The sequence below is a fragment of the Hyperoodon ampullatus genome (assembly GCF_949752795.1).
Source record: "Hyperoodon ampullatus genome assembly, chromosome: 9".
Classification (NCBI taxonomy): Eukaryota; Metazoa; Chordata; class Mammalia; order Artiodactyla; family Ziphiidae; genus Hyperoodon; species Hyperoodon ampullatus.
This window is the reverse complement of record NC_136922.1, coordinates 57,662,791-57,683,291: the sequence shown is the minus strand read 5'-3', so window position 1 is coordinate 57,683,291 and position 20,501 is coordinate 57,662,791. Positions and strand designations below refer to the sequence as shown.

Below are 20,501 nucleotides of genomic sequence, written 5' to 3'. Positions count from 1 at the left end.
CCACTCTCGCTTATCCTGAGCCTCTGGAGTGTGCTCCCTGCCTCTTGGCCCAGCTAATTCCTACCAGGCTTTAGGGGGCTACTTAGATACTGCTTCGTCCAAGAATCCTTTTCTGCTTCTTTCTCCACACCTGCCACTCTGGATTCAGTGACCTGTCTGCCTCTTCCACTCATATCACACTTACTGTCAAGGCCTAGGTTGTGGTCCTGTTGAATCTCTGGCTCCTTGCAGGGCCTGATGCTGCAAAGAGGGAAGGAGTTGGCAGTGCCTTCAGGGGGGCTGTGCATATGTGTAAAGGAAGAGTGGTGCTAGGGTCTTGGACTCCCCAAATATGGTTAGGAGCCCCACAGGGCTCTTGGCAGGATTTGAGGCTGTGTTAATGGTCATGGTCCTTGTCCTTGGGGAGCTTTCCCTGGGGGTCAGTTCACGCTTATCCACCTCGGTGCCTGGTGCATAGGGTGGAGTGAGCCAGGGGCATCCTGGATGACTAGGAGTGTGGGTGGGTCCTCGGGTGAGTAAAGGAAAGCTTGTTTTCTTTGTCTTTAGACAGCCGTCCTGTCGTTATGGATGTCATTAGTGTCCACAGCAATTAAAAATACGTGCTAATACCCATGCCTTTCACGTGTCATGCAAGTACTAGGCTCAGCCACATTCTCATTCCATAGCCTGTACACAAATTATTAAATAGAAGCATAAAATGAACCTTCATTCTTTTTAAAAAATTTTTATGGGAGTTGATTTACAATGTTTTGTTAGTTTCAGCTGTACAGCAGAGTGATTCAGTGATACATATATCCACTCTTTTAGATTCTTTTCCCATATAGGCCATTACAGCGTACTGAGTAGAGTTCCCCGTGCTATACAGTGGGTCCTTATTAGCTGTCTATGTTATATACGGTCGTGTGTACATGTCAGTCCCAAGCTCCCAGTTTATCCCTCCCCCCTTCCCCGGTTAACCATAAGATTGTTTTCTACATCTATGCCTCTATTTCAGTTTTGTAAATAAGTTCATTTGTACCATCTTTCTAGATTCCACATATAAGCAATATCATACGATATTTGTTCTCTAACTTCAGTCAGTATGACAATCTCTAGGTCCATCCGTGTTGCTGCAAATGGTATTATGTCATTATTTTTTATGGCTGAGTTATACTGCATTGTATATATGTACCACATCTTCTTTATCCATTCCTCTGTTGATGGGCATTTAGGTTGCTTCCACATCTTGGCTATCGTTAATAGTGCTGCAGTGAACATTGGAGTGCATGTATCTCTTTGATTTATGGTTTTCTCTGGGTGTATGCCCAGAAGTGCGATTGCTGGATCATATGGTAATTCTATTTTTAATTTTTTAAGGAACCTCCATACTGTTCTCCATAGTGGCTGTATCAATTTACATTCCCACCAACAGTGCAAGATGGTTCCCTTTTCTCCACACCCTCTCAGCATTTATTGTTTGTAGATTTTTTGATGATGGCCATTCTGACTGGTGTGAGGTGATGCCTCATTGTAGTTTTGATTTGCATTTCTCTAATAATTAGCAATATTGAGCATCTTTTCGTGTGTTTTTTGGCCATCTGTCTGTCTTCTTTGGAGAAATGTCTATTTAGTTCTTCTGCCTATTTTTTGATTGGATTGTTTGTTTTGTTGTTGAGTTGTATGAGCTGTTTGTGTATTTTGGAGATTAATCCCTTGTTGGTCGCTTCGTTTGCAAATATTTTCTCCCATCCTGGCGTTGTCTTTTCCTTTTGTTTATGGTTTCCTTTGCTGTGCAAAAGCTTTTGAGTTTAATTAGGTGCCACTTGTTTTTTTTTTTTTTGTTTTTATTTTTATTACTGTAGGAGGTGGGTCAGAGGAGAACCCTCATTCTTGAGTTCACACAGTTTTTACTTAGCAAGGACACACTGTTGCATTTTTACCTACAACTTAGTTACCTTAGTTGGGCCCTCAAATATGGAAGTATTTAAGGGGCATTTCTTTTTATAATTTTTAAAAACTTTTTATTATGGAAAATTACACACGTTCAGAACTACAGATAGTAATATAATGAACCCCATGTACCTACCATCCAGCTTCAATAACTAGGGCAATTCATGTTTCATCTATAACTTTCCCACCTCTCTCCATTCCTACTCAATTGTTTTGAAGCAAATTGTAGGCATTATATTATTTTGTCTATAAATATTGAAATATCTCTAAAAGATAAGGCTTTAAAAAAAAGACTAGTCTCTTCATACAGATTCATATAGAATATATTCTTTTGTGTATGGATTTTCCTCTCAACATGTTTGTAAGGTTCGTTCATATAATTGCAGAAAAGTTTATTATGAAGAATAACTGACTCTCCAAGAGCCACGTAACCACTTGTGCACCTAAATATATTGTCAATAATTCTGTATCAGTTCAGTCAAATCAGATTTATTAATCAAATTCCAATTTTCTCAGTTAAATATGGTGGGTTGTTTGTTGGAGTTGGTTTGTTCCAGTCAGGCTAAGGAAGTACTTCTGATGTTTGAAAGGTTGCTTCCTGCCTGTTCAAAGAACCTTATGTTAAGAACAACCTTTCTCCTGTATTTGTAGGAAGTGGCTGAGTTTTGGTCAAATAGCATAATGTGTAGGAAGTGGGTGTATGAGGAAGAGGGTGGACATGTCCCCCTGCCCTGCTTGATTTAGGTAAAGCCCGGTCTGGGATGTGCCAACTAGGCTGACCCTAATGCGCAGCTTGTCCTTTTCCCCCGCATTACAGAATTCTGTCTCCTGCAAGGGAAGCACGGGGGCTTCGAGCAGGAGAGGAGAAGTGACTCTGCCTTCCTGGACCTCCTGCCCTTACGAGAGTTTGCGTTCTGGGACGTGCCAGATGCTGGGCAAGGGCTGCCTGCCTCGGATGGGCCACTGAGTGTTTTAAAACAAGGTATTGCCAGCAGGCTGGGGCATGGTGAGCTGCTGGGTAATTGAATGCTGTACCCCAGGAGGTGATGCGCCCTTCAGAAGCAGTGACTCCTTAGTGACTTCATGGAAAACATTTGAGGACAGACAGGACGGTGCCTGAATCAGTTCTAGTTCACTCATCAGGACTCACCTTGGTCAGATCTTAGGGAACCTCAGGTCTTGGATGGCCTGTTTTAAGGAAGGGGTAGGAGGCTGAGGAGGGGAAGAGTCAGGGGTCTAACATTTTCTTTCATCTGAACCACAGGAGTCTTGCTGACTACAAAGAAGAGCTAGTCAGCAGCAAGGAGAGAGAACCCAAGTCTTGCATTTGTTTCATTTATTCCAGGCTTCATTGCCAAGGCAGGCAATGCTTCGTTAGCATCGCAAAATGCTCTCTTGGAGGCCCTTATCCACATGGCATGAAGCCATGTGATGCCAAGGCATCCAGCGAGGAGGAGGGCAGTACCTGTGACTTGCCTGCAGCAATTCCTTTCGCTCCCCACAGCATTTTGTGTTTTTTAAAAAAGTTTCTTGTAGGGGGTAGGGCAGGAATTAGTAGGAGTGCAGTATATAGTGGAAGAGGAGATGGACAAGGAAAAAGAGAAACGAATAATTAAGAGCTTAGGGAAAAAGAGCTAGGACCAGCTCAGAATGTCTCTGGCTTGGAGGGTAAGAGGAGAGACTCATCAGTGGGGCTTCAACGAGTCCCAGACCAGAATATAGATGCTTTTGTTTCTGTAGCAAAAATATCAATGTTGACAGAATTGACAGTGAAGGCCCAATCTTAAGGCTTTCCCATCTAATTTAGGGCTGCAGGCCCCCTCCCGGTCATTGGGTGTGATTTTCAGCTGCCACTTAAGCGATGTCAATGTCACGGGTTAGAATCACATCAGCAGTGGTGCTACACCCTTGAACTGCACTACAGGGAAGTGACAAGACAGGCTGAGCTTTCTTATAATTTCCTTACCCACCAGTCCACCCTGTAAGTTGGTCATTCCAGTCAGCCTGGCATGGAGTGGGGAGGCTGGGTAGTTTAGGCAGGAGTAGGGTGGGCGCCCACCTCTGTGCACTTGGACCCTAGACCAGCCAGGACAGCCCTTCTCTCCAGGCTGGGGCTGGCGAGGAACTAATTGTGTTTATAGAGCAGTTTTTGAGTATAACTGTTGTCTGGAATTTGACATCAGCGGAGGGTGCATTTATGTATTGGTCTGCATCCCTGTATATGAAAGCTTTGGTTTATCAAATCTTGTTTTTAAATTCCCACTGGGCTTAAATTACTAGAAACTTTTGACTATCTTAAAATGAAAACGGAAGATTTTAAGGGGAGAGGCTCAAGCATCCTGAAGAGGATGTTAGTAATCCAGCTGGGATTCTAACCCATTCTCCAGAACTGGTGAAGAAGAATGGAGAAAGTGGAGTATCTGTGTTTGCCCAATGAAAATTGTGCCAGCCCCTTGAAAAGCATGCATTTAATATTAAGGGATGCAAAATCCGTAGTGTATTAGAAAGATATGAAAAAGAATGTATTTTGGAATTTGCACAATGACTCTGAAGGTTTGTAAAAGTCCTGATGTTTAGTAATTCAGCCTTGATAATTTAATAATTCTAAATGACTTTTCCAGAAAATAACTGATTAATGTTTAGTGAGTCAGCAGGAAGATAAAGTCTGAAACAAAACTTGGCTTCCCTCTTTTCTGTCTGTATTTTTGTCTCTTTCTGTCTCCCTTCCCTCTCTTCCCTTCCCTCCTTCTTTCTTCCTTTAGTAGTTTGACTGGTTAGTGAAAAACATGCAGGGTGGTATTTAACGTGTCCTTTATTTCTGAATTCCAAGACTGTGCAGCTGGAAGTGTTTATGAAAGAACAGAGGACAATTAGCTATAAAAAGCAAGAGTTACTGGTCCTCGTTCTGAGATAAGTCACGAGACTGGGTATGTTCTGCTGCTTTCACAGCCACTCTGTTCTTGGAGAGGAATTTCCATCCCTTTGTGGAGCTGCCAGAGCAGCAACAGAGAGCTCTGAACGATGTCCTCCAGGCGGTCCTGTTTGATGAAGAATTACTCTTGGTTCTGGAGCAAGTGGTAAGACCGGAGGCATCTCAAGGTAGTGTCTCCGCATGGTTTTCTGGAGATGTGGACGGGCTAGATCTCTTGGGATAAGGCTTTGAGCTGGGATAAAATGGTGTTTAAAATTTCCCCACCTCCTTTTAACCCTAAAGCTTCTTTTTTTTTTTTCTTTCTCCCAGGTCCTTAGTTTTCTAACTGCAGAAAGGTAGTCGATGTGATGAATAGAAGGGTGTATTAGTTTCCTAGGGCTGCTGTAACAAATGACCACAAACTCCAATTTACTCTCTTACAATTCTGGAGGCCACAAGTCTAAAGTCAAGGTGTCATTAGGGCCATGCTTCCCCACAGGCTCTAGGAGAGAATCCTTTTTTGCCTCCTCCAGCTTCTGGTGGCTCCTGGCATTCCTTGGCTTGTGGCCACATTGCTCAAATCTCTACTCTGTCTTCACATGGCCATCTCCTTTCCTGTCTCTTAAAGGACACCCACCATTGGATTCAGGGCCCACCCCAATCTAGGATGATCTCGAGATCCCTACCTAAATTACATCTGCAAAGATGCCAAATAAGGTCTCATTCTGAATCTCCAGGTGGACCTATATTTGGGGGACCACTCCCCATCTCACTACAAGGGTTGTGTGTCATGGGGCAGAGGCCTGTGTTGTGCCCATCTTGGCCTGTGGCTTTACTAGATCTGTCTCTTTTCTCTTCCCCGCCCCCACATCTCTCCCCACAGTGTGAGGACATAGTCAGCAGCCTGTCACCCTCATTGGCGGTGCTGGGGAAGCTGAAGCCTTCACAGCAGCGGGACCTTGTGGCCTTCCTGCGGCTAGTGGGGTACAGTGTGCAGGGCGAGTGTCCAGGCCCAGAGGATGTGGTCCACAACCAGAAACTCCTTTCTACGGCCTACTTCTTGGTCAGTGCGCTAGCAGGTATGGAAAAAAAAGGGGAAGAAATGCTGTTGCCCTGAAATTACTTTGCTTACTTTGTGGACGATTTGGTACATAAGGTTCCCTCCCTTTCAAGCAGTGCAGGGATGATAAGCAGTGGAAGACTGAGGAAGTTAACAGGATTGCCGTGAAGTCATGGACTTGAGTATGAAGGAGGCCTGTCTGCTGCCAGCCTCCTCCACTCTCTTGGAGAGAGGACTTCCTTTTCCTCCCCCAGCGAGGGCTGTCTGTGGGCACACTCCCTCACAAACACAGGAAATCAATTTCCCCAGACACAGCCAGTGATTCACACTTGCTGCCTGGCAGTGCTGAGTGGCCATGGCTTTCATTTGGCTACTGCTCTCTCCCCCAGTGTTTCGTTCCTTCTGATCCTCTTGTTCCTCTTTGCAAACTTATGGCTCTACCCCAAGTGCAGCATTGTGGCCATTAGGGCAGGGAGGCTGTAGAGAGCATCCCAATGCACTAGGTTGCTGGGCCCAGCAGCTCCACAACTTCCACATGCATCCTGGCCATCCAGTTAGTATTGAGCAGTGGACCCCACCTGACTCTTCTTTGCCAACTCCCATCCAGAACGCACCTTGCCAGAGGGTCTGTGGTACCAGAAGGTGGTCATCCTGTATGAGGAAGCTGGGCTTTCACTTCCTTCTCAGAAAGGCAAGACCTGGCAAGGCAGCCCAGTCTTAGTCCCCACAACTTCCCTTCAAGGTGACGTTAGTCAGGGCACTGAGCTCCTGATACATTCAGAGTTCCTCCCCAGCACCACATGGGAACAAAGGCCCAGGAATCTCCAGTTTTTAAACAATTAATCAGAGCAAATGCCTCTCCCAGCTCCCTATGCCAGTGAATGTACACTCTATGCCTTATTCCAAGTCATGGGTAAACATTTTGACTGGGATAGGACATAAGACAGCCCTGTGGAACTCCACTGGAGACCTTTTCCCAGTGTTAATTGGTATATCAGAGAGTTTAATTACAGGCATTCTATCAGGAGCTAATCTACAGGCCAGAGTTCTCTAGCTTGCGAGAAGCCCTTTCTTCACATACCCTATTACTTATTGAAAATTTTTTTTTACATCTTTATTGGAGTATAATTGCTTTACAATGGTGTGTTAGTTTCTGCTTTATAACAAAGTGAATCAGTTATATACATACATACATCCCCATATCTCTTCCCTCATGCATCTCCCTCCCTCCCATTCTCCCTATCCCACCCCTCTAGGTGGTCACAAAACACCGAGCTGATCTCCCTGTGCTATGTGGCTGCTTCCCACTAGCTATCGGTTTTAATCTCAATAGGCTGGACCAGTGATGTCAAATATGTAACACATGGCCAACACTGTGAATGCACCACAGTCCCCTTTTTCCTGAGCCTGGACACAGCCTCAAATTCTCTGCAGCCTTGCACACAGGCAGCCACTTGGGGTTGACACATAACATGAGACTTACCTGCTGTGTCTGAGCTGGAAGCTCAGGGATAGTGAAATCTTTAAGTGCAGCTGAAAATATCTGCAGCCTATTTCTAAACCAACAGTGCTCTTCTGCATCTCTGTGAACTGAGATCTCATTTATGTGTCAGTCACTGTGGAGCTCGGATTGGTGTAAGCTCTTTCACTAATGCTCTTGTTTATTCTTGGCCCTTCTGAGTTGACCTTTTCCTCCTACAACAGTCTTCTCAGAATCTGGGAAAGGTGCTAGAACAGAAAATGGCCCCTTTTTGAGGCCTGTTTCCAGCTTTCTAAATAATAACACTAGTTTTTTCTATAGCACTTACTTTAAAAAAAAATTGAGATATAATTGACACGTATATAAATTAATTTCAGGTGTACAACAAAATGATTCGATACTTGTATATATGTCTCATTAACTATGTATGCATCACCATACATAGTTAAAAGTTTTCATCACAAGAAAAATAAACTTTATAAGATTTACTCTTAGCAACTCTCAAATATACAGTACAGTATTATTAACTCTAGTCACCATCCTGCACATTACATACCCGTGACTTATTTTATAGCTGGAAGTCTGTACTTTTTAACCATCTTCACCCATTTTACCCACCCACACACACACACCCCTCCCAATCTGCTCTATGAGCCTTTTTTTTTTTTTTTTTTTTTAATTAATTAATTAATTTATTTATTGTAGGCTGTGTTGGGTCTTCATTTCTGTGCGAGGGCTTTCTCTAGTTGTGGCAAGCGGGGGCCACTCGTCACCGCGCTGCGCGGGCCTCTCACTGTCGCGGCCTCTCGTTGCGGAACACAGGCTCCAGACGCGCAGGCTCAGTAGTTGTGGCTCACGGGCCCAGCTGCTCCGCGGCATGTGGGATCCTCCCAGACCAGGGCTCGAACCCGTGCCCCCTGCATTGGCAGGCAGATTCTTAACCACTGTGCCACCAGGGAAGCCCTGAGCCTTTTTTTATTTTAAGACTCTGCATGTAAGTGAGATCATACATTGTCTTTCTCTGACTTATCTCACTTAGCATAATGCCCTCAAGGTCCATCCATGGTGTCACAAATGGCAAGATTTCTTTTTTTACTGATTAATAATAGTCCTCTGTGTGTGTATCACGTATCTTTTATCCATTCATCCATTGGTGGACACTTAGGTTGCTTCCCTATCTTAGCTTTTGTAAGTAATGCTGCAATGAACATGGGGGTGCATCTTTTCAAGTCAGTGTTTTCATTTTCTTTGGATAAATACCTAGGAGTGGAATTACTGGATCGTATGGTAGTAAGACTTTTAATTTTTTGAGTAGCCTTAAAAAATTCTCACCAACAGTGCACAGGGGTTCCCTTTTTTCACATCCTTGCCAACACTTGTTATTTCCTGTCTTTTTGATAATAGCCATTCTAACAGATGTGAGGTCATACCTCAGTGTGGTTTTGATTTTAATTTCCCTGATGATGAGTGATGTTGAGTACTTTTTCATGTACCTATTGGCCATCTGTGTGTCTTCTTTGGAAAACTGTCTATTCAGATGTTCTGCCCATTTTTTAAATTTTTAAAATTTATTATTTATTTTTGGCTGCGTTGATCTTCATTGCTGCACACGGGCTTTCTCTAGCTGTGGCGAGTGGGCTTCTCATTGCAGTAGTTTCTCTTGTTGTGGAGCATGGGCTCTAGGGTGTGTGGACTTCAGTAGTTGTGGCACACGGGCTCAGGAGTTATGGCTCACGGGCTCTAGAGCACAGGCTCTGTAGTTGTAGGGCATGGGCTTAGCTGCTCCGTGGCATGTGGGATCTTCCTGGACCAGGGCTCGCACCCGTGTCCCCTGCACTGGCAGGCAGATTCCACTGTGCTGCCAGGGAAGCCCCTTCTGCCCATTTTTAAATTGGATTTTTTTTTGCTGCTGAGTTGTTGTATGAGTTTTTTTATATGTTTTGGATTAACCCCTTATCAGATATATGATTTGCAAATATTTCTTTCCCCATCAATAGGCTGCCTTTTCATTTTGTTGATGATTTCCTTTGCTGTGCAGAAGATTTTTAGTTTGATGTAGTTTCACTTATTTTTGCTTTTGTTGCCTTTGCCTTTGGTGTGAAATCCAAAAAATCATTGCCAAGACTGATGTCAAGCAGCTTACTGCCTATGTTTTCTTCTAATTTTATGGTTTCAGATCTTATGTTTAAATCTTTGATCCATTTTGAGTTAGTTTTTCTGTATGGTGTAAGATAGTGGTCCAGTTTTCCCAGCACCATTTATTGAAGAGACTGTTCTTTCTCCCTTGTATATTCTTGCCTCCTTTGTTGTAAATTAATTGACCATATATGCATGGGATTATTTCTGGGCTCTCTATTTTGTTCCACTGACCAATGTGTCTGTTTCTATGCCAATACAATACTATTTTGATTAATGTAGCTTTATAATATAATTTGAAATCAGGGCATGTGATATCTCCAGCTTTGTTCTTCTTTCTCAAGATTGCTTTGGCTCTTCAGGATCTTTTATAGTTTTAAACAAATTTTACAATTGTTTGTTCTATTTCTGTGAAAAATGCCATTGGCATTCTGATAGCGGTTGCACTGAATCTGTAGCTTGGGTAGTATGAACATTGTAGCAGTATTCTCCCAATTCATGAACATGAAATATCTTTCCATTTATTTGTATCTTATTCAATTTCTTTCATCAGTGTCTTATAGTTTTCAGTGTACAGGTCTTTTACCTCAAATGTTGGTCTGCTTGATGTTGTAGCATAGTTTCTTAAGCTGTGTTCACTTTTTTTTTCACCTTTTCTTTTTCCTGCTCTGATTGGGTGAGTTCCATTGCCTTGTCTTTGAGTTCAATGATCATTTCTTCTGCTTCATCTAGTCTGTGGTTGAACCCCTCTAGTGTCTCTTGTGGTTCATTCATTGTATTCTTCATCTCTGTGACTTCTATTTGGTCCTTTCCTATATTTTCTCTTTCTTTGTTGAAGTTCTCACTGTGTTCATCCATTCTTCTCCCAAGCTTATTAAACATTTTTATGATATTTTGAACTCTTTAGCAGGCAAATAAATCACTTATATGCTTTTCATTCAGGACCTTTTCTGAGCTTTTATCTTGTTCCTCTGTTTGGAACATATTTCTGTTTCTTCATTTTCCTTGACACTCTGTGTTTGTTTCCATGCAGAAGGTAAAATAGTCTCCTCTCACGTGAGGGAGTGGTCTCATGTAAGAGAGGACCTTATTCAACCTCACCCTGGCTCTTTGTTGTCTCTCAAACCTTTGTGATTGTCCAAGCAGCCTATTTTTAGTGGCTCCCAATAGTTGAGGGTTTGTCAACACCTGTCAGTGCCCCAAAGAGGATCTCAGTCAGCACCTAGATTTAGGCTGATTAGAAGCCAGACCTTCAGGCAGCAGTTTTTAAAGAATACAAGTATATACAGACCACAGTGTAAATCCTGCTAGCCAGTAGAGCCAGGTGACCTAGAAGTGTCACTGGGTGGCAGTCACAGAAATCACAAGCCAGACGATTGTATAAGCTCCTTTCCAGGAGATACCAGCAACCTGGAATGAGGCAGATGGAGAGCACAAAGGTAGCATCCGTTGGCCTCTTTTCCGAGAGCAGACCCCTAGACGTATGTCAAACCAGAAGCTTGCCCCTCAGGCCAAGCAAATGGGCCTCTTTCACAGAAGGACTAGGGGTGTATTTCAGTTTGCTGTCTGACAGTGCCTTGGGGGGTGGTAGCTGGCCAAGAACAGTCTGATTGTTACAGTCCCGAGGGACCCAGGAATGCAAGCCCTGCTGGCTATGAGAGCCAGACGATCAAGGGGTGTTTCCTGGGTGGCAGCCACAAAAACAAGGGCACCAGAGATGTGTCATAGCCCTTCTCTGGGAAATATTGGTGCTTTGAAGTGTGGCAGAGGGAGGGTGCAAAGATGGTGTCTGATGGCCTCGGTCCCCAGAGAGTACACCAGCAGGTCCCTAGGTGTGTGTTAAATTAGACGCCTACCCCCAAGCCGATGCTTTATGATAACAAATAAGCCTCTTTCATAGAGAGTATGGGGGTTTTTCAAACAGCTGCTTCTGTGCTGGGTCCTAGGAGTGGGTAAGTCCCCGTGCAAGCCCGTTAAGAATGATTTCTCAGTTCACTATAGGCTTGTGGGTCTTGTGGATGTGAGCCCCACTGGTTTTCAAAGCCAGATGTTTGGGGGGCTCGTCTGTCTGGTGGTCTTAGAAGTTAGGGTGGGGTTCAAATCCTTCACCACAGGGAGAAGCTCGGGCTTTGAGTTCCCTCCTGATTGTGGGTCACTGCACCAGGGGTGTGGGGTTTACAGGGAGACTGTGGCTCAGCCTCTCCTACCTGCTGCCATGGGTTTTTTTTCCTTGTTCACCTGATGTATGGGAGTCGCTCAGGTAGTTTGGGGTTTCTTCAGAGGAAACTGTCCCATATGTCGCTGTAGATTCAGTTTGTCCACGGAAGGAGGTGAGTTCCAGATCTTCCTACAGTGCCATCTTGAACCGCCCTCCTCCTGTTTAAAGCACTTCAGTCTCAGCATCTAGCCTATCTCCTGGAACACTTCCCCTACCATTTTGTGACCTTAAGCATGAACTTCCCAGGTTTCATTTGTAAAATAGTTAGAATATGAAAGATCAAAAGAAATCATTTCAATTCCAGAAATGCTGAAGAAGCCTCTACTGTGCTTTAGGCACTGCTAGATGCTGAGGTAGGAGAAAATCATCATCCCCACCCTCAAGGGAACTACAGTCAAGCAGTGAAATTAGGTGGTAAGCGCTGTAAAGTAGAGCTGTGTCCCTAGCACTATGCTCAAGGTAGTGAATGACCATTGAGTAACATAGAAGTAAAGTATTTACAAGAATTAAGGGATGATGATGATTACATGGACTTGGGAGTCACCTGAGAAGTGAGGAATAGAAACATGAACGGGTGAGATGACTTGTGACGGTAGCTCCGCCAGGACATCAGGTCCCAGGGGACTCTGTCCCTGCCCTTCATAGCCCTGTGGATCTTTCCACAAGGCCCCATACCTTTACCATCTTCATCTTCCTGATTTGGGAACCAGGCTTCCTTGAGGATCTGTTGAAAACGGTGGGGACTCTCTGGAGACAAAAGCACATTTAAACGCAATTTAGGGGGTTCTCTGGCAGGCTCAGGCCTCGGGGCTGCCCCACCACCCTAGCAGCCTTCTGCTCTTGGGAGAAGGCCGTGTTTCGTTGTGCTCTGTTGGGCCACAGCCTCAGTGACACGCTGCCATTTATATAAATAAGGCTGCTAATTAATGCATGAGATGAGGGGGTTCATGAGTGTTCCCTGTGCCAGATGATGGAGCAGACGATTCTTTTCTCTTTTGCCTTTTCAGTGCAAAGGTTGTATCCCAAGGGATTGGGTCCTTTTAGCAACTGCATCTGTTCTGCCTTGGGAGGTATTTAAAACTGGTTTTGACTAACACTGATCTGGATTTCCTTTTCCTGGGGCTTGGCAGGACCCATCTGGGGCAGCCCCCAGCCTTACAGAGCTCTGTGCCAATGTTCTCTGCCATTGGTACCCTTGTGTTGAGCTAGCCGTGGGCCAGGGGGCCCTGCACAGTCCTAGGCTCAGGAGGTCTGCTGTGCCACCCCTTGACTAGACCACATTACATCTTTCTCCCCCAAATGATTAGTGACCTAGGTATAACCCTTTATAAAAAAAGAAAATCTATAGTATGCAAATGAGGAAACGTGCTGAGAAAGGTATACCCAAGGTTGCTCCCAAATATTTAGTGGTGCTCAAACATAGCTCTTCTGTCACCAAACCCCAGGTTCTTTCTACTTTTCCATGCTGATTCACTTTTCCCTGAGTCTGTACCGTTCTTTCTGATTGGCACATTGCGTGTAAGAAATGTCCTCTGGTGAACACAGAGCTGGTTACCTGGTCCCTACATCTATTTTCTAAAAGGCCTTTGCTGCCGGTTTAGCCCCATTCATTCATTTATTCTACAATTACTGAGCATATCCTCTGCCCGACTGGTAGATGATATATAAATTAGGTACAGCTTGGGGGCTGGCTCTGTTTCCATGGGTGCTTTTTGATGGTGACTGATTTTTTTTTTTTTTTCTCCTGCAGAAATGCCAGATAATGCAGCAGTTCTGCTGGGCACTTGTTGTAAGCTCCAGATTATTCCTACACTGTGCCATCTGGTAAGAACCTCCCAGAGAGGACCTGGGGATGGGCAGGAACAGGGAAGTGATGAGGAGATGGACACCTAACAGCTGATAAAACTCACTAGGCTTTCTCATCCACAACAGCCCTTCAAAATAGGTTAAAACAGGTATTACAATCTCTCTCTTTTTTACACCCTGCCCACATCACACACCCCATAGGAAGACTAAGGCTCAGAGGGAAAGGAGTTATTTGAAGAACTTGCTAGCAGGGCTAGGACTCAAGCCTTATATTTATACTCCAAATCTCATGATTTTTGCATTTTTTGGAGAGAATTTTGGCCAAGGCTTGGTTCAGTGTTGCAGGGAAGGGGCCTGACACCACATTATTTGCAATGGCAGTTCTGTGGCTGGACCAGTTTGATTCAGCTCTGCATCAAATTCAACAGGGAGGTACTCAAGAGGACTGCTTTGTCTCAGGGAGACGTTTCATTTTCTCCTAAGAATATCATTAGCTTCATGCCCTCAGGAAATGCCATGGCAAGATCAAGAGCTAGGTAATGATGAGCTTAGCCCTGAAAGTCAAGGTTAAGCTTTTCCTTTTTAAATTACAAACTGGGTCATCAATAGAAGGAACCATCAGTAGGCTGGGGCAGCTCCTCTGTTGTAGCTTCTGCAGGTGTTGCTCAGCCTAGGGCAGAGAAGCAGAGGATACCCAGCTGTTATTTTGAGGCCTGGTTACTAAGGGCTGAGGCCAGCATGCTATGTAGACCCAAAGGACCAAAGCTCAGAGCTCTGCCCCCAGATCTGGGAAGCAGGTATTGGGGTAGACTGCCTAGATAGGACCCTGCAGTTTGTTATGCATCTACTCTGGGAACTTTGAGCACTGTAGTTAGTGCCTTTGGTACTTCCTGGCATAGCAAAGACATCCAGAGACTGCAGCAAGGCTTCATTCCAAGGAGCAGTTTAGATATCATTCACAACCGAAAGCAGATTCTACCTCTGCAGAGGAATGCTGTGTTCCTGTACTTTGACCACAAAAACTGAACTACTTGAAAATGAGCCAGCATGCCACTGTGGTGCAGCCAGCTGAGGGTAAAGGCTGATGGCGCAGTCTGGTCATGGAAACAATATGTATCATTATATAATTGTCTGCAACGACAGTAACTCTGCTTTCTAGCTTAGCTCCCTTTTGCAGCAACTAAGTATTTAGCATTTCCCAAGTCAGCCCTCACCATGTATTTACAAAGTCATCAACTGCATTCAGGAAGTATATAAAAAAAGAAAATACTGCTGAGACTGCATTAGCTAACTAACTCCCTCTCCCAACCAGCTGACAGTTAGTTGTCATCCTCCCTGCAGGTCTGCTCTAGGACTTGATCTTTGGGTTGCTTCCAAGTTCTGCTCTGTTGGTGTTCCGGGAGTAGCCATTAGGACGCACTTGGAGTCCCAGCACAGCTGGTATACTACCTTGGTGCAAAACTACCCACCCATAGAGTCATCTGTTTGCCTTTGTGGGCTGCTCAACATAAAGAAGTAGTTTTTCTTTATGTGAAGACACTCAGGAAGGTCTTTAATCTCCCCTAGAGCTCATAACAACGTTTGTTAGGACCGCAAGGCTCCTGCCTCCTGAAGGAATTTGGGTATCTTATGTTTCCTATAGGTATTTACTTAGAGCAGGGTACAAATATCTCCTTGCATGCCTGTCTTGTCTTGTCTGGTGGCCAGAGTAACTTTGAGAGGCTTGCTGAAGGGCTTTTGAAAGAACAGCGTCAGATACACAAACACATTTGCAAACTGGTGAAAGAGCTGGTAAGAAAGTAAGTTAGAATCATCTGGAGGGAATGTTAATTTCACCCCCCCGCGCCCCCCCCACCTCTTTGGGTGACTGTAATCTCTCTTACACCGAGAAGTGCCTCTGGGCACTTGGGGTTGGCACATGTTCAGAGAAGAAGGCAGGATGTTGCTGGGTGCTTCTCCACCAGACCCAGGACACAGCCCGCTGTGCTGCACCCGTGGAGCTCATTCTTAAATCACCGGATGTGGTGCTCATGCTTAAAGAAGCAGGCCAGATCCACTCTCTAAAGCATCATCTACAATTTACGGTCTAGGCCATGTGGTAACGGGACACCTGTGGTTACACTGTGTGAGTTGCATGGGGTGAATCTACAAGGTGTAGATCTGTAAGGCTGATTGTGATAACAGACCCACGAGTTCCTTTATATGCAAATGAGTGCTGCACTTCAGCCCCTGGGACAAGTTGCTTATTACTTTTAGTAAGAAAGAGTATCAGTGCTCAGAGCATGTCTGCAATTCTTTTGGATTCCCTTCAGATTCAGTTAAAATTCATGCATACCTTATAAGTCTTCATTTTTTATTTTAAATTTTACTCTCTACATTATTAATCTGATCTGGTTCTGAGTGCCTGTTTAAAATTCAAATCTACTGGCAAATTTGTAATTACTAAAGATTAAAAACAACTGTGTCAGAGGCACTGCTCAAGACCCTAAGAGCAAAGTTTCACAGGTTCTGAGCAGTTGCAATTAGAGCACTGTTTGATGTGACCTCTCTGAAGAACTAACATTCAACTGAGGGTCGATGTTCTAGGCAGGGTTTAAGGTAAGCACAACGGACCAGGTCCCTGCTCTCCTGGGCAGCTTAGGTTTTAATAAACAGAGTAAACAGGGAATGTCAGGAAGATAATTTCAGATATAGTAAGCATATGAAGACAATAAAATAATGTAATAGTGGCTGGGATAAGGGGGGAGCCAGTGGCTGGATGGAGAGAGGATTAGGAAAGGCCCTTCTGATGTGGCATTTCAACCGACAGCTCAGAGATGAGAAGGAAGGTTCTGCGGGGAGCTCTGGAGGAAGGATGTCGCAGGTGGAAGGAAGAGCAAGGGCAAAGGTTCTTAAGGCAAAGAAGCATCACTAAATAAACCATGGTACCTAACCTTTGAGGGGTTCATGCAGACATGTAAGACATTCTAATAGGTGAATTAAAATAAAAAGAAACAAACCTTACATACTGTGTGTCTAAGAAAGGTATATTCTGACCTTTCTAATCTACTGGCGTTAGTGGATCCAGTAGAAGATAAGAGTTCAGAGAGTAGGGATTTGGTCAGAGGACTCCAGGCGAAGTGCAGGTCCTGGCCTGGGCCAAATATATCCTGTTACAGCTTAAGGGTTTTCCCTGCTCTATTTGGGGAATGTAAACAACTTAATTTTCCCCCCATAATTAGTCAGATGTGCTAACATTATTATCCAATGATGTCGATTTTCTATCACCTTTTTTGGTGGATTTGTTTACATGTGTCATTTCAGCTCCGTGCTCTGTCTGATGATGGTGTGTCTGATCTTGAAGACCCAGTCTTGGCTCCACTGAAAGATACAGAAAGGTTTGGGATCGTGCAGCGTCTGTTTGCCTCAGCTGACATTAACCTGGAGAGACTGCAACCTTCTGTGAAAGCTGCCACCTGGAAGGACCCTAAGGTTTTCCCACTGATTCTTTACATAAGCCTGAATGGACTCGGTGCTTTGGGCAGAGCACAGTAACAGTGTCATATGTGGATTACAGGTACACCTTGCTTTATTGCACTTTGCAGATAGTGCACTTTTTTTTTTTAACAAATTGAAGGTCTGTGACAACCCTGAGTCGAGCAAGTCTATCAGTGCCATTTTTCCAACAGCATTTGCTCACTGTGTCTCTGTGTCACATTTTGGTAATTCTCCCAGGATTTCAGACATTTTCATTATTATTATATTTGTCATGGTGATCTGTGATCTTTGATGCTACTACTGCAAAAAGATTACAACTCGGCTCAGATGATGGTTAGCATTTTTTAGCAATAAAGTATTTTTAAATTAAGGTATATACATTGTTTAGACATAATGCTATTGTACACGTATTGTACACGTGATAGACTATAAGATAGTATAAATTTTATATGCACTGGAAAACCAACAAATTTGTGTGACTCGCTTTATTGCGGTGGTCTGCAACCAAGTCCACAGTATCTCTGAGGTCTGCCTGTACGCGTTATCAGCCAAGCCTGGGTATTTTTCAGCATCATTAAGATACTGCCTTTGGGGCTTAGATCACCACGTTAAAGGTTGATCTAGGAGATGAATTTACTGAACAGTTTAATAAGTGGTGACTTTTTGCATATGAATCGCCTCAAATTTAGCCACCAGGTACTCTGTGTACAGTGTCTTTTTCACAGGAGGTCCTCTTGTGCTGGTAACCCAGTGTCCATGTTAGACCCCAGCACATAAAGAGCTGGAGGAGGGTTGAGAATTGTAAGCCAAAGTACATTCAGACCTTTTCTCTGCAGAAAAATGGGTCCATCTAGTTCCCACTTCCTGTTAAAAATAGATGAGGCTGATGCTTTGATCCAAAAATTTCTGAATGCTGTGGGGAGGAATTTCTCTTCATAGAAGGCTCCATTTTGAATGTGCTGTATGCTATGCAGTGATTGATTGATTGAAAAATGAACTGTAAATGCCACTAGAGTACAGAGGTTATTGTTTAGCAGAAGACTCTAACAGCAGGACACTATTCCTTAGGGTCAAGCTATATCCGGTTTGACTTTGCCCTGCTTTGATGAATGTACCAATCCTATGTCTAGAGCAATGTGTGGATTTCCCATGCATTCTGGATGTTTAATTTGTAAAAAGGAAACTTTGAATTGTGTATATTCCTCTTCTTTATTCTGCTTTCCTATCCTTCTCCTATTAATAGCCTGGACTGTCTCCTGATGCCATTGGGGCTCTGAAGCCACTTCTGCTTTCCCTTAGCAAGAAGTTGCTGAGACCTACTGCTAGAATTTCTTACTTTAGGAGCAGGAGGGTAAGCAGTTGTTAGAGACATTCTATGTTACTCAGTACCTGTTTTTTACCTCAGCATCACTTACTTATTCCCTTTCTGCACTTGAGCTTTTAATGAATGTTTAATAAGGAAGAAATGAAGGAAATAACCCTTTCATGACCTCTATTAAAATGAGACAAAATTATGTAAATACTTATGATATATAAGAAAAAAAGGACACAGAGTGGTGGCAACAACATAGAAAGTAAGCACCTTATTCACAAATTGGAAAGGAACATGCAAAAGTCAAGATAGTTGTGTTAAGATGGTGGTACTATACGTGCCTCTTGTCTGGTTTTCTGAAATAAGTATAAAGAACATACTACAGACAGAATGTGTGATATGAATCTACTTGTGTGAAAAAGATATACATGTATCACAATGCATGGGAACTCTCATTTAAGAGTTCACAAGAAACAGGAAAGGATTTAGAGGTTGGGGCAAGAGGCACTGGGGGGAGTGGTTCACCCTTCTATTCCTGTTGGAATTGTGTATGTCTTAAAAATAACAACAAAAAACCCAAAACATCAAAAACTAAAGATAGGCTTAAGACAGAAGAAAAGATGCCATCACCTAAGCAAGTGCTGGAAGTTTGGGTTACATCAAACAGCAACTAAGGCAATCTGTCTAAGACTGGCCAGTTATCCTGCTGGACTGTGTTTTAGACATTAGCTATTGAAAAAGATACAGCCAGAAGCAGCCGCACAGGGAGATCAGCTCAGTGCTTTGTGATCACCTAGAGTGGTGGGATAGGGAGGGTAGGAGGGAGATGCAAGAGGGAGGGCATATGGGGATATATGTATACATATAGCTGATTCACTTTGTTATAAAGCAGAAACTAACACACCATTGTAAAGCAATTATACTCCAATAAAGATGTTAAAAAGATATAGCCTTATGCTGCTACAGCAGACCCCCATTGGGATCTGGTGGGTGAGGTAGTAAGTAGTGCTGGACTACAGTGAGGGCGAGACTGGGCCTCCAAAAGGTTCTTCTAACTAACTAGTTTCCTCATCATTAAATATTATTAATTTTAAATGTATGTTGATTTACTGCTTGAGATCCAGAACCATACTACTTTTAATAATTAGATTTGGAAACAAGTTCTAGTATCCCAGAACACCTAGAAAACAGATAGTAAATACAGTAGTATTTCCTAGAACAGAACCACCACCTTAACTCTGATGTTTCCACAACCACTTCTGTTTCATAAATGGATATAGGAAGAAATGCTGACATGATTAGCTGGTGTGGCCTGATAATGGCCCCTAAAATGTGTTTCATGACCTAATAAATCCCTAGAACCTGGCAAACTCAAGGTTGTGGACCTTGAGATGGACAGATTATTCTGGATTATCTGGGTGGAGCCTTAAAAGAAAGAAGGCAGAAGGGTCAGTGAGAGAGGGATTTGGCCAAAGAAGATGCAGGAAAGATGAGGCATGAGAAGAATTCAGTGCTGTCACTGGCTCTCAAGACAGAGCGGGCCAGTTCAAGGACAAGAGAGCAGTCGGTCAGACAGCCAGCAAGAAAGTGGGGACTTTGGTTCTACAATTGCATGGAACTGGAGTCCACTAACAACATGCAAGAGCCTGGACACAGATTCTCCTCCAGACCTGCAGGTAAGAGCCAGGGTAGGGCCTGGGAGACAACTTCACTTTAGCCTGGTGAAACTTGGGTTGGACTTCAGACCTACAGAACTGAGATGATAAGTTTGTATTTTAAGCTGCTAAGTTTGTGGTAATTTGTTACTGCAGTGATAGAAAACTGACAAGTAGTATTAGACGGAAGAATGAACCACACACAGTTGGACCCTTGAACAACAGGAGTTTGAACTGCACAGGTCCACTTATATGGGGACTTTTTTCAATAAATACTACAGCACTGTATAATCCACGGATGCCCAACCATGCATACCAAGGGATGACTTTACACAAAACCTATTTTTTTTGGAATATAGGTGAAACAATCTTTGACATAAAGCATAACTATTTTCTTGCATCAGTCCCCCAAGGCCAAAGAAATAAAAGCAAACATAAGCAAATGGGACTGAGTTAAACTTAAAAGCTTTTGCACAGCAAATGAAACCATCAACAAAACAGAAGGCAGCCTATGGAA

At 43.6% G+C, this 20,501-nt stretch overlaps 1 protein-coding gene across 1 annotated transcript in view; it reads left to right on the top strand.

Annotated features, from left to right (window-relative positions):
* Nucleotides 1-17,074, top strand: part of GSDME (gasdermin E) — a gene marked incomplete at both ends in the record, with an annotated part of 60,783 nt that extends 43,709 nt beyond the window's left edge. Inside the window, 5 exons of the mRNA XM_079711113.1 lie at nt 2,747-2,911; nt 4,879-5,006; nt 5,724-5,919; nt 13,485-13,558; nt 16,844-17,074. Coding sequence (XP_079567239.1) covers nt 2,747-2,911; nt 4,879-5,006; nt 5,724-5,919; nt 13,485-13,558; nt 16,844-17,074 — 794 coding nt within the window. The remainder of the gene's footprint in view (nt 1-2,746; nt 2,912-4,878; nt 5,007-5,723; nt 5,920-13,484; nt 13,559-16,843) is intronic.
* Nucleotides 17,075-20,501: the final 3,427 nt, after the last annotated feature.